The 13,963-nt window shown below is 42.5% G+C and overlaps 1 protein-coding gene across 3 annotated transcripts in view; it reads left to right on the top strand.

Moving 5' to 3' along the window:
* The first annotated feature begins 251 nt into the window (after positions 1 to 251).
* Positions 252 to 13,963, top strand: part of unc5db (unc-5 netrin receptor Db) — a 184,353-nt gene continuing 170,641 nt past the window's right edge. For 2 of the 3 annotated variants that reach the window (XM_020093970.2, XM_020093968.2), the window contains exons 1-2: positions 252 to 354; positions 8,436 to 8,854. In XM_020093970.2, coding sequence (XP_019949529.1) covers positions 8,737 to 8,854 — 118 coding nt within the window. In that variant the 5' untranslated portion in view covers positions 252 to 354; positions 8,436 to 8,736. The remainder of the gene's footprint in view (positions 355 to 8,435; positions 8,855 to 13,963) is intronic. The other variant, XM_020093969.2, reaches the window with a different exon arrangement.

Genomic DNA, 13,963 nt, shown 5'->3' with positions numbered 1-13,963 from the left:
AAGACCTCAAGGGAATTTGGCACAAACATTCACTTGGACTCAATGATGACCTCATTGGAAGGTCAAAGGTCAAGGTTCGCGTTTATATTAAACTTTTTTTAAATATGTTTTTCACTTTGTGCTTTATTTTGTAACATCTCTTCATTTACTTCCTGTTTTATTGCTGTTTCCTGCCACTGTGATTGTCTGCACCTGTTCCTAATGTGTTTCACCTGTGTTCTATTATCCCCCCCCCCCCCCCCCCCGTGTGCCTTTGTTTCCCTTCATCTTGTCCAGGTCGTCTCTTCATGTTTGTGTGCTCCTGTTTTGTTCAACCATCATCAGCTGACCTTGTTCTTTTGCCTTCCAGTGACAGTAAGTCTGCAGATTTTACATTTTTAGCTCAACACCTGTCATCTGCATTTTGGTCCTACCGACATTCAACCTTGACACTAACAGAGCAGTCTGATGAGGCTTCCACATCTTCAGAACCTTGTTTAGTCCTGAGCAATATAGCAGAAGAGAAAGGATTCTCTGAGGCCCAGACCAAACTGAACCATGGTTCAGTTTGTTTCCAATCTGAAAACACCAGAAGGGAAAGTAATGAGCCGCATAAAAAATTGAAAACGTTGTTATATTCAGGGAGGATAAGCGTGAGAGGATGCCCCTTTATAAAGTGATCTATGAAAAGTAGAGATGCAGTAGACATAGAGCACACAGACAAAACAAAGGCAGTCTTTGGAAAATGTTGCAGTACTTCTTAGTAATCGCAGCAAGTTGTAAACCAAGTGGATCACCACTGGTTAATAGATAGAAATGAGGGGTGATGATGCTTCTAACATGCGACAGATGCAAACATTTAGAAAAGAAAAATATCTATGGGCGAAAAGGCAGTGACACACACATGGAAGAAGATGTCAAGAGAGTGAGTGGTGATAAAATCACGTGATCTCAGCAGTGGAGTTAATTCATCACTTCCTGCTTCTGTCTGCTGCACCTCTCGTCTGATTAAAACATTTGATACTTTTGTGAGCAGCCCTTTAAAACTTTGTGGACTACACTGGAGCTCTATACTAACCCCTGATGGTCGGGTGTACACAATATTTATTTAATATTGTGCTGGATCTGTACTGTTTACTGTTATTTTTTACTGTGCCACGTTATCAGAGTAACATTCACCATCTGTGAAATTGACCAGTGAGATATCCATGCCCTTAGATGAGTTCTGCCTCTTGCTGCCCAACCAGGTTCCCTGACTTGCAAATACTGTTTCAAGGATATGTTATTGCTGCCTTGATCAAATGTAGTCTTAATGTTGTGACACCAGAGGACGGACAGACAGAGTAGGTGTTTGGCTGTGAATGTTTTGAAATCTGCCGTTTCATATTGAGGCTTGAATAGAGAAAAAGTTTTCTCCAGGTCAGTGTTTACTTTAAATCACAATATCTTAACTAGTCTCAAACAACTGCTTTAATTAAACATTACCATAGATGTATCTCTTTAGTTTCCAGGAAGCACATTGTGGAGAATAAAGCTTAAAAGTATTTGACACATTGACATATTTTACTCTCGAGTTTGTTAGCTAATAGACAATGTGATTTTGTGTTGTGCAGATTTTAAGAGACACACATGTTGGCCTTTCAGGAACGTACTGCCACTGGAGTTTAAATTATTCTGCACAATAATCCCACCTCTGCACTCCAGTGAAGTATGGCTGAACTCTAGTTGTGTACCATTCTATCAGCTCTCTCCAAATCCATGAAAACAAGAGGCTGTCCACTTTGTGTTATCTGCATGGCTGCAAGTACTCGCGCTGATTGCTCACCCAATCATTCTGAATAAAAAGCAACAGGAGGTGAATCATTTCAAGTTTTGTCCTTCAGCTTCCCCTTGTAGCCCTGTCACAAGTGTCCAGTCCAGAGCAGGATGTTATGAAAGTGGTCAAGGATGAGATGCTTTTCTGACGTTCTCCGTTCCTTTGTGCCTGTGAATTTCACTTACCTTGAATATCTTGCTGAAACCTGAATCGTCGTAATGTGTGTGCTTCTCTGATGAACAACTTGAAAATGCTGCATTTATTGAGAGAGCCTCTGAACATTGTGACTGAAATGTAATCTATGGAAAGACTTTTCGCCGAGCCCTGCTTCAAAACGGTCAAATAACTTCCACTAAAATGTAGACTTATAGGAGTGTATTATTTAAAGCAGGCGTCAGGTTTGTAGCTGTTGAATTTTATTTTTTCCCTGGGTCTGGGATGACAATTATTTTTGTCTATCAGATTTTACTTCCAAACAAGCCAGTGATCTGAAATGTTGCAAAACACATTATGAGTTCAATTGTTAGGTTTAAGGTCAAATGTTGTCATTAACGTGTAAATTAATTTAAGAAAATTGGCACCTTTGCTACTATATTTTCGAGGAGAACTATTTTATTAACCCTGGTAATTTTAGTGTTATCTATACTAACATAACATAAAGCAAACTTATTTAACAGTGTTGGCACTTTCTTTGGAAAGAACACTCATCTAGTTAGCCGGGCAGCATTAACCTCTCATGTTAGCGCAGACAATCCATCTCTCCAAAGTAGAGAATCTTACACAACTTTTGTAAACTATCAACTAATTGTATAAACTCAGAGATGTGATGCAGTGGCATTTTTTGATTGAGAACAACAACTTTGGGGACATTATTCAGGCCAAAGCAGAATGCAAGGCTACATGCAGACCTTCAGCCTCACAACTTCTTTCACAGTGAGTGATTTATTTTTCTTTCTTTCGGCGGACTGTTCAAGGATGTAACTCGTATTCAATATGAAGGTTGATATTCCATTGACGTTAGAAAGATATTTGCACAGTGTTGCAAGAAAGTAAAAATATTTGTAGGCATAAAGACATTGAACATTTTGCCAAAAAGGAGCAGTGTGCGGTATTAAGTGCAATTTATCACAGAAATGTCCAAATATTAATTATTTTGGTTAATATTTAATCACCTGAACTAAGAATCATGTTGTCACCTTATAATGAGCCCTTTACATTCAAATTAGGGGCAGATCCTCTTACATGTAGCCAGCCATGTTGTATGGCCATGTCTGTACAATATTCCACTGGACCAACAAAACACTGACTCTGGAGAAGAACTTTTATATTTTTATTTTACCTGTAGGGCAATGTTAGGTTCTCCTATACACTTGGAAGGGGTGAGACAATGGCTATGTATTTGTTTGCAATGTATCACTGAGCAGCACAGGGAAGCATGACAGCTGTGTCTGATGAATGAGTTAAGATATGCTTCTTTTCGTGGGAACACCTACAAATTACATTGTGAACATTCAGATATAGCGAATGTCGCTCACCTCAGTATCTAATTTTCTTCACATCCAGAAATTCATACGTAAACCCACTTCATAGAGCTGTCTGCTGGTCACACTGATTACAAACCATCACATTTCTCTCAGATGAGAGTGAAAACATAATTGTATGCAGAATCTCTGCCACACAGAATCAGGTCAAGAACTTCCTGACGAAACAGCCGGGGCCTTGCATGATGGGAGGGAAGCTTGCCAGTGATGTTCCACAAATCAGCAGCGCAGTCACTGACATTCTCTGATAGGACAGCACAGATTATGAACAAGAAGTAAAGTTGTGGCTTTTTAAAAGAGTTTATGAGCAGTTATTGATAAAGTGAGAATCAAAAAGATGAATTCACAAATTTCTAATAAACCTGCCATTTGTTTGAATCATGTACCATGGACAATATGATTACTATTATCATCGTTGTAGTTAAATATATTAGAGTTACACACTAAGCCGACACTTCCCAGAAGAATATCCTTTCAATTTGCACATAATTTGTTTTAACAGCACTTACAATACATGAGAGATGTGCCATGAGAGATGTCCCCCCCCCCCCTCTCTCATATAATTATTCATTTTTCAATAATGTTTTATCTGTGAACTCACTTTAAATTACAGATGACAGACTGTCATGTGTGACAACAGATCATCTACACTGAATCCTCAGCTAACATATTATAGGTATTATATTATAACAGTGAAAAGAAGAAAGAGAACATTACATGGTTGCAAATACATGTTATATTATTACTATAATGAGCATAGCATAGGCTTCGCTGTTTTTTCTGAAGTTGTAAATTCTAAGGCTGCAGAACTCTGCTCAGCCAAGCAATCACTGACTAAAAAGTTAATGAAGGTTAGTTCTGTGGGGATTACAATTTAAGAACATTTCAGCCGGGCAGCTCCAGATCGACTCCATAGGTGGTCTCTGGGCCAAAATGAGCTGTGGGTCCTTGCTGACCCCCTGTTTCTCCCACTGATACATATTCCGTGTTAGTTAGTAATTAGCTTCTGATTAAGCACACATGTATTTATTAAAACCACCTCTTATATATTTACTGTCAGCTGAAATACGTGATGATTCATGGTGCATTCACTTGCAGTTGTGTTTCAATATGATATTCTGAGTTCTGCTCCAGTTTTGCTGGGAGGCCTCAGATGCGTCTCCTCAACAACTGCTACTCGCTGGTGCTGTGTTTGGGTGCTATTGTTCTCCCTGACCTTCTCTTAACCTTCAGAAGCCCACATGGACAAAGTAATGTCTGAACATAGTTTTATTTTTTTTCAATTCTAAGCTTATTATTTCAGTTGGTATCAAGTGTTATAATTCATAACCTTCAGTGTAGCCTAACCTTCCTTCTGGTGAACGTTCAACATCCTGCATCTCCTTTGTTTGAGCATAAAGTATGTGAAAATTAAAGCGGCTTTGTGAGAGGAAGTTGTCAAAGTCAGTTGCTCTGGACATGTCGGACACTTTTCCTGACAGCTCCCCGTGTAATGTCGATCGTGAGAAGGAGAGAAACATCCGCAAGTGAGTGAGTGGGCGTGTTGATGAACGCAAAACTGCCAAAAACAATCAAAACAAAACAATCTCAGGATGAGATATCTGTATCCGGGTACTATGCATGTAAAGATACTATCATAGGTACTATACATGTAGAGGACACTAAATACGTATACCAATTACAAATATACATAATTCCTGCATTGGAATTTATATGTCAAACCTGTCTTCATTTGTGAAAAGCGATTCAAACGAGTTCATGTCTAAAAATGGCTTGAAAAACATGCACCCACACCTTTGTTGAATAACTCTAGAAACCCTATAATCAAACTTTCTGTGTAGTTTTTTAATGTGAAAAGTTGTATTGCAGTGTTTTTAAGCTTCGTGTCATGTTTGGTCCAAATACACCTTTTTCTTGGTGAGTAATAGACACTAGGAGGCAGTTTCACCACTAAAAGCCCAGTAATACACCCACATGCTTCTATCAACACGGGGCTGAGTGTGAGAAAATTCCACGTCCAGTTGAACCAGCAAGCTTCTCTTATACCACGTCTTTGCATGCATTGTGAATCTGTTGTTGTGGTAAAGGACCATTACAGTCACCTTCAAGAGCAGAACACTTAACTATTGAGACACAATACAATGCTTGTTAGCTGTCAGTTCAGGATTTATACAATATTTTGTTGAAAACATGCATCAATGCCATGCTCGGTTTTTCGAAGGTTAAGCATTCTCTGGTTGCTTTTAATATTAGTTTAACCCAACACTTTACTTTCTAATGTCATTGTTAGTTTCTGAGAAATTGAGCACAAAGGGATATAGCTCACAGGAACCATACAGCTGTAAAGGAGAGAGTGGTCCAACAAGTTTTCACACAAACGCCAGGTCTACAAGCTTGTGTCACCAGGATCCTGTACGGCAATGAGGCCTGGACCCTTATACCAGACTAGAAAAACAGCTCAGCAGTTTTCTCCTGTGATGCCTATATGTCCTGGAACGTGCTCACTCCACCTGCATGCTGGTCATGCTGAGTGCGCCCCGCCTCAGGGGGACTGGTCATGACTACAGCATGTACCCCAGTCGGTTCCCCAAAGCCGTCCCGTAAGAAGAGATGTCGACAAGCTCCAGGTTTAGAGGTCGCCTGTGCTACAAGGATGTCTGAAAGTGTGACACGAAGCAGGCAGGCATCGACCCCAACAGCTGGGGAAGAGGCTGCAGGTGACGGTCATACCGCAGCAGAGGAGACAGAAGTGGAAACAGAAGTGGAAACAAAGCTGTGGCCCCTTCCTCTGTTCCAGGTTCTCAGGTCCCAACCACAGGAGACTGTCACTGCAGAGTGGAGCAACAAAATCTGAAGGCTTTTCAGGTGCAGTCCATCGTCAGCCTTGACAGATGGAAACCTAATGGACTGCATTCGATTCAGAGGTGTCTCTAATAACACGTCCCTTCATTTCTATGGAGGACAAAAAAAAAAAAGAATTTCAATGTTTTTCAAAGCTTCAATTCGTGTTTGGTTAAAATACACCTTCTTCTCAGTGAGTAATAGACAGTTGCACCACTAAAGGCCCAGTTATACACCCACATGCTCCTATCAACACAGTGCTGAGTGTCATAACGTGTACACAGGTGTACCTTATGTTGCAACTGACTCTATGGCATTAGTAGTAAAATTGTACTTTACATAAAAAACGGTGTAGTGGTCCACTCTCACCAGCATATCTGGCCCCTATAGACACCTGGTAATAACATCCAAGATCAGAGGTTCGATCAGAAGTAACTGTGTTTACACATGGGCAGTCTGGTTCATGAAAAACAACAGGAACAAAGAAAATCATTCACTGTGTAAATAACAGCAATAAGAGAAGAGGTGTGCTGAGTTTGTAGCATCAGTAGTGTTCATGTGGATGTGTGTGTGTGGTAGTGCAATGTGTTGTGGTATGAAAAAAAAAAAAAAATCAAAAGCAGAACAAAAGCAAAAGGTGCTGACTGGTCCAGAAGGACAGGAGACTTTTGGAAACTGGCTTGAGGTGTGTTCAAGGTGGATGCCGGCATGATCTGCTGGTGCTCTCACCAAAATGCATTGTGTTAAGTGCAACATGCATCACGTTAAGTCAGCGCTGCCCAGAGCCGCATTAAATCAAACGCACCTACTACTTCCTGTGGGCTTAGATGCTCCTGCTCTCAGCAATCAGGTCAATCAGTGACTCCAACCAGCACAGATAAACACAACCTTCTTTCATCTCATATTCACATGTTTTCTAAGGACTTAGCAGTGACAGGCCTCTGAGCTTATTCTGTGGCTCAAATAAACCCAGAGATTTTAGTTTTTAACGTACCAGAGCAAGAATCCCAAGAAACATGTCTTACAAGTGTACTTGGCACCCGGGAGCACTGAGGGCCAGTCTACTCTCTGCACTGTATGTGTGACTGAATGAAAAGAAAATCATTTATCACTCTGACTGTACGTATCTTGAGTGTTAACGTTTCTGCCACATTTATCACCAGGCCTGACCCTGTTTAAGAGAGGCTTGTGAATGCTTGCCTCGGTTCTTTTTTCTACTTTTCGGCACCACCATACAGTCTTGAGCTGTGTCACGATTCAGCTGCAGCATCCTGTGGAGGACCCGGTCTACGCAGCTGACATCGGCCGTCACATAGCAACAAAGCTACGGTCACAAATTTTCTTCGGTTGATAAAAAATATTGAAAACTTGTCTAACATGTGTACTGTTGACTGTTTAGTTGAGTACTTCTACTGGCATTTTTGCCCCCTTTTGTCCATATTACCTCTTTGAAAAGACAGTTTGTCACTGTAGCACAATGAATCATGGGATATGTTGGTCCCTTGCACAGTGGTGGAAGGACCCATTTGGAGGAACTTTCGAATTGGGGCTTGTTGCGCCACTGTGAGAATCCAGCCAACTAAGGATGCGGCCCCTAAATTGAGACACAGCTTTGGTCTCATGCCTGGACGTGCACAGCATTGTGCCAATGTTGCCTCTGCAACTGCCCTCTGACCGAACTTCCATTCAGGAGAAAAATTATTTCATATATATCGTGGCTGTATAAATAAAAGAAGCCCCAAAGCTGCTGAAGTTGGACCAAATTAAATCTCAGTATCGTACAATTGATAATGTATTTTTTTTTTATGCAAAGTGATGCCCTATGCCCCTTCTCATGTCACACCGTCCTAACTGGGAGTCTGAATTTGCAAAAGTCAAAAAAGTCAACTCATAATGACCTGAATTTATTTATTTAGAGTTTATCTTTTTTCATCTAAGTTTGACTTGTGTGGTTACCAGTCCTATAAATGCCTGTTAAGCTCAAGACGCAAAATCATATCACTGCTTAAACTACAGGAAACTAACCTGCGCTAATTTGAGAAAAGTCCCCTGGAAATGTCTGTGCACGTCTCTGGTGATGTGGCAGCTTCCTTAAAACAAAAATAAATGTTTGAGAGACTATAGGTCTACAGGAAGCCTGCAGTCTCCACCTCTCTCTCTCTCTCTCACACACATTCTCTCTGTCTCACACACACACGCACTCTCTCTCTCTCACACACACATGCACTCTCTCACTCTCTCTCTCCCTCTCTGTGCAGCTTGGTTGCAGGAGCCACACTCCAGGCAGGGATGGTGATGATGATGGAGCAGGGGCTAAACTCGGAACGCGCACACTCGCGGTCAAAGTGAAGTGAAGATGCTCCTTCTCTTCTTTCTGTCAAGAGTCCACCCAGAGAGCCACTCAGCACCCCCTCCTCTCTGTTCGCCTGAGCGCCAAACTGCCCCCGTCCCTGGCTGCCTGGAGGAACTTGCGCTGCCGGGGCTCGTCCAGCAGCAGCAGCTCGCCGGCGGAGGAGGAGGCGAGAGGAGGCAGCGGAGATCCGGAGAGCCGTCCCCACTATGGCGCACCCGCGGACAGCTGTACGCGTCGGGATGGGCGCGCTGTCAAAAGGACGTTACCTCTCCATGACGGGCCTCCTGCTTCTTGTTTGTTGCGCGGCACGCGTGATCTCCAAAGGTAAGAGCTGTCCGCATGCACGCATCACTACTTTGGGTTTCACCGGCTTTCACACGCGTTTACTCGGCTTGTATTAAAAACATTCTTCTGGTGCCATCCTCATGATTTACGCAGCACATGTGGCATTTCCTCATTATTTACGCAGCACGTGTGACGTTCCTATCACGTTTTAATGCCTGTTTTAGTTTTAATGTCTTCGCATATATTCCACTGTGCGCGTTCAGCTTCCAACGTGCGTTCTTTTCAATCCATCCTCGGACTTATTATCACAGTTGGAGCTTTCTATCCTCTCATATTGACTCATCAAGCCGCCGCTCCCGCTGTCAAGTTTTCCCACTGTTGTATCTCCGTTCATCTCCCCGTGAAATCGATGTTAATTGTTCCCTTATCACTCAGTTCGCACAGTCTATAATGAATCCATCATCGCGCCCGCGCTGCGTGCAGGAGAGCGGAGGCTGTGGCACAGTGTGGAACAGGCACTCCTGTGCAACAGGCATGTCATCGCGGTTTGCTCAGGGAGTTGAAGGACTGACGCTGTTGATGTTTGTCTTCATTTTTTAATGATATGACGAAGTGGAGGCAACACGGTGGCGTGTGTGCGGAGTGTGCGGTGCGTTTCTGTTGAATTCAAGCCCAAAACAAGAGAAACATTCTGCCGCTGACGCACTGAAAGTGACTGTAGAAAAGGGCGGCAGAGCTGGACTGCACCGGGGTGCCCTCCTCTTTTCAGCAACATTTGATCGTGTGTTTAAAGCCATGCACCCCTGTGTTTTAAACATAAGGATCACATGTATTATTGATGGTAAAATTGCAACTGAGAGTGGGGTAACTGTGTCAGATGAAGGGCAGTTAAGAGACGTTTTCCATGCTTAATGCTGCAGTTAGTTCCAGTCCTCTTTTGATGGAAATGAGAAAATAATCAACCTTTCCAGGAAAAGATACAGAAAAAAATAAATCAACAAAAGCATTTTTCAGGTTTTCTGACCATTGATATGTAATATGTACCGAAAGTCACAACCCGAGCATACTCCTCCCTTCAATATCTTTGGCTTATCATTCCTCTCCTTGTGACATGGGGAAAAAAAATTGTTTTCTCACTACTCCTCAGCCTGCAGCTGAGAGCTGATTCTTCAGATTCCTCTTAATGTAGGTTATAGGTGAGTGTGTCCAGTGATGGTGTTTGAGTCTGATATTACTCCTTTCCCCCCTTACGGAGCCACACAATCTGGACTCACTGTACGGCTGTGGATGGAGCTGAACTGAGTGCAGTAATAGATTGAGGTCACAACATCACGACTCCATCGGCCAGTGCACTCACTGAACGTGTGTGCAACATCCCCAGTCGGATTGAGCACAATAACACTCCAGCTCTTTCATCTTATTATTCAATCTGGTGGACTGTTGGATGGGCTCTATAGCATGATATTTGTCTCTTGTATCACAAGGATAAACACAGTTACATGTAAGTTTATTGTTTTGAGTTGATCTTTCATGATAGGGAAACGGGTGCCATGTCATGTTGTGCAAATGCTGAGCAGGCTCCTTGGTTAAAATAAAAAGGGGCACGGTCCTCAAAATAGAAAAAAATAGCTAAATGCATAATTACACTTTGCATTAAGCCATAAGTTCACAACCTTTATTCCTTGTGACCTTTACAGTGAAGCAATGTCCTCCTGTAATCCCCATCCTCACAGGCTGCATATATTTATGAGCAACCAGAAGCTAAAGGTGCACTCTGATAATTTAGTATCGTCCATCCAAAACATTTGGGGACTGATGAGGTCAAAATCTGGGCAGCAGAGGCCAAGGTACCCTGATGTTTGGTTCCAGCTATGGATCAAGGTTCTCAAACACTCGACCCTACAATTACCATAATGCAAATTTCCTATTAAGCATCTCATCTTTTAAACACCACACCTCATTTCTGTGCAACCTGTCTGTCAAAAACATTAAGTCTTAAGCCCAAGTCAATTAGCTTGGCATCATCAGACCAGGTCGCATTTGCCAACAGGTCTGGAACCTTCCAGTTCATTCTTGATTCAGGGTTATTGTGAACGGTCACAGAGCAGACATACAAAGTACCTGAGCAACCAAACAGGTGATGTGGTTCTGAGTTACCTCTCCACACCAGCAGCAGCCATCTTGGTTGCTAATGAAAATGCTTCGCTGGTACTCTCACACCTGACCGCTGTCAGCATGGTTTGAAATCTGGAAGGTTGCGGGGCAGACACATCTGCAACAGCCAATAAACATGAGCTTGCTCTGTGGTCTGGTTTTCAGGCTACATTCAGTTCTCAAGTAAATCAAAAATTAATGAATCTAAAATAAATGATAGAAAATAATGCTTTTCTTCTATTTCTCTTGTGAGAGGTCCCGACTCAGAGGGCGGGAACCAGGCAAATCGTTTGTTCTATGCAAATAGTCTTTATTAAACATTTGTTATGGTGAATTTGTTTGGCAGAATAAATAATATGCAGAGTTTGAAAGTGAGGGACCCTGGGAGGTGACGTCATTAAACTGGCTTCTTTTATAATCCTCTGTCATCAAGAGAGAATCCTAATCAAAGATACGACCGAACAGAATGTTTGCTCTAAAAACTGATTTAAATTATTTATTAACCGTCAAATAGATGCTGATTATTTTTTCCTCATTGTCTAATCAATAAATTGACTCTTAGTTTTAGTGCTTGATGCAGATGCCATGCATTAAAATGTCACTTGAAACACAGTGAACGCCTCCATGGTGTCCGCAGCAATCCAAGTGACATTTTCGCCCTGTGCCCTGCTCCTCCTGTGCTGCACCAACACCTTCCATGTTGCCATTTCCCCGCATGTTACATCAGTCTCAAAGGCCATAAATCTAATGACAGGTGTCACACGGAAATTTCCCCCACAAGGTTGACTTTTAGTTGAACCAGACAGCGGTCCCGCTGCAGCGGCACGTGACAGCGCTAGCACGCACTCAGCAAGATTTAAGCTCTTAAGGATCAATGGTGAAGTTTGCAGGTCGGGGGGGGGGGGTGAGACCGAAGAGAGGGGTTGTGAGGGAGGGCCCCTCCTGTGTGACATGGGTGCGAGTAAGCATGCATGGCGTGGCCGGTGGGGAAACTTTAAAAGGCCTTTCAGTCATGCCACACACAGAGCTAGACACGAAACAGATGCAGCTTCCTTAACATGAGAGCAAGGTGTAACTTCCATATTGGTCAGATATGCCATTGACATGTATTCATCTGCTTGTGAAGCCCTGGTTCAAGATGCAAAAAAGTGCTATCTGAGTGCACTGACTCGCTGTGTAATATCCCTTTATAACCAGGCTTCTGATAAGGCTCTTGTTGGTATCACTTGCATGCAGGCGAGTTTATTTGGGACTTGATGATTAATTTATGTGATGTGTGATTTAGCAGAGGAGCGGGTGTGTACAGAGCAAGGAAAAATAATGGAATAGTGGATTATCTGATATTTGGCTGTGGATTGCTGAAGTCACCTAGTTCATTTACCAGTCGTTCAGCATGTTCTGCTGCAAGGTTTTCTAATGCTTTATGTCATTACGAGAATGTGTTATGAGATCAGAGCGTGGACTTGTTTGCCTTGCCGGAGAGAGTCAGAGAGCACACATGCCTGGGCCCCTTGTGGTCACCTCATTTGATAAACATTAGCAGCCGTACAGCATCTTCCAGCTTCCCAGATGCACAATTGTGTCAAGTGTCGTTGAGATATCCATCACCACATGGCGAGGTTGCTGCGTCTTTTTTTTCTGATGCTGCCACCTCATTTGACACTGGGACTCTTCAATTCTTTGCAGGGCTTTTTACCTCTTTGTTCTACAGGGATAAACAGAAAAACCCACACACCTGAGTGCAAAGGATGCACAAAACGGTGGCTACTTTCAAGGATTTTCTTTTTTCTTTCTCTGTGTAAAGGGTTTTCATGAAAACAGACAAAGGTCAAATCTGTTATTTTCCCTCTGAGACAGTAGAGGGCCTCTTATATTTTCCCTGCCAATCCCAGAATGAATCATCATAGTCAGGCTGCCGTGGGTGACAACGTGCGCAGTTCAGTGCCCAGATTTACATTTAAATGAAACCAAATGGCTTTACATTCCGAAATGATATACAGTAATGATGATGGTAATAAAAGCAAGTCCCCTTTCATATTGGACCCGCTCCTGCTTGGGATTGTTGTCATTTGGGGACTTTGCAGGTACCATCGGTGAGTTATGTCTTTGCTATGTCAAGACTATTACCTTCACATTTCAGCGAGTGGATTCATCAACGCGCTGCCTTTGAGGCGTAATGTAGTCAGCAATCAGCCCAGCAGCTCATTGGCTTCTCCTGTCAGCTCTGTGGCTGGAAGATAATACAGGACATTCAACTTTTTCCAAGTACTGTATGTCTTCTGTACGTGTGGGTTTGTGCTGCAGAGGCCCAGGCGTGTGTTGGGTGTCTGGTCGCCTGATTCCAAACATTTGTTGTGCAAACATCTGGGGACGTCATCTGAAAATAAAGCCACGAAAATGGCGTAAGCCTGGATGAGATTGAAACAGCTGCGTCTGAAATAGCAACTCGGAAATCAACATGACAAAAACGCAGAGTGCACAATTTGTTCATCACTAATGGGACAATGGCTTTATGTCATTTGAAAAGTGTGGCTCATAGTGATGAACCCACAAGAGATTGCTTCACATTTCCCCTCAGCTCCTCTTTTTTCTCATTGCTTTTACACCTCTTTGTTCACTTTCACAGCCTTCATCCGTCTGCTCAGCACCAAACAGCTGACCAACAGTCAGCAACTAGTTAGCTACTAGTTAGTAACATAATGGAACCATAGGCCGTGAAAAAAAAAGCTAACAACAGATTGAATATTGGGCTTGTCAGATGGCCAGAAATAAATACCAACATCCTCCATAATTGAGCTGTGAAAGTAGGCAACTGTTATCTGGCCGCGTTTTCTTTAGTTTTTGCTGGGTTTTGGATGACACCAGATCCAGTTTAATTTTGGCCTCAGAAAATATTAAAAAAACAAACAAACTCCTAATTTCTAACACTTTCTGTTATGTTTTGTGATCTGTGGCTGCAGTGTTTCAAATGTTACTGTAGTAATTATAAGCAGT

This window comes from Paralichthys olivaceus, chromosome 4 (assembly GCF_024713975.1).
Source record: "Paralichthys olivaceus isolate ysfri-2021 chromosome 4, ASM2471397v2, whole genome shotgun sequence".
Taxonomy (NCBI): Eukaryota; Metazoa; Chordata; class Actinopteri; order Pleuronectiformes; family Paralichthyidae; genus Paralichthys; species Paralichthys olivaceus.
The sequence above is the reverse complement of the archived record's forward strand: the minus strand, read 5'-3'. Positions and strand labels throughout refer to the sequence as shown.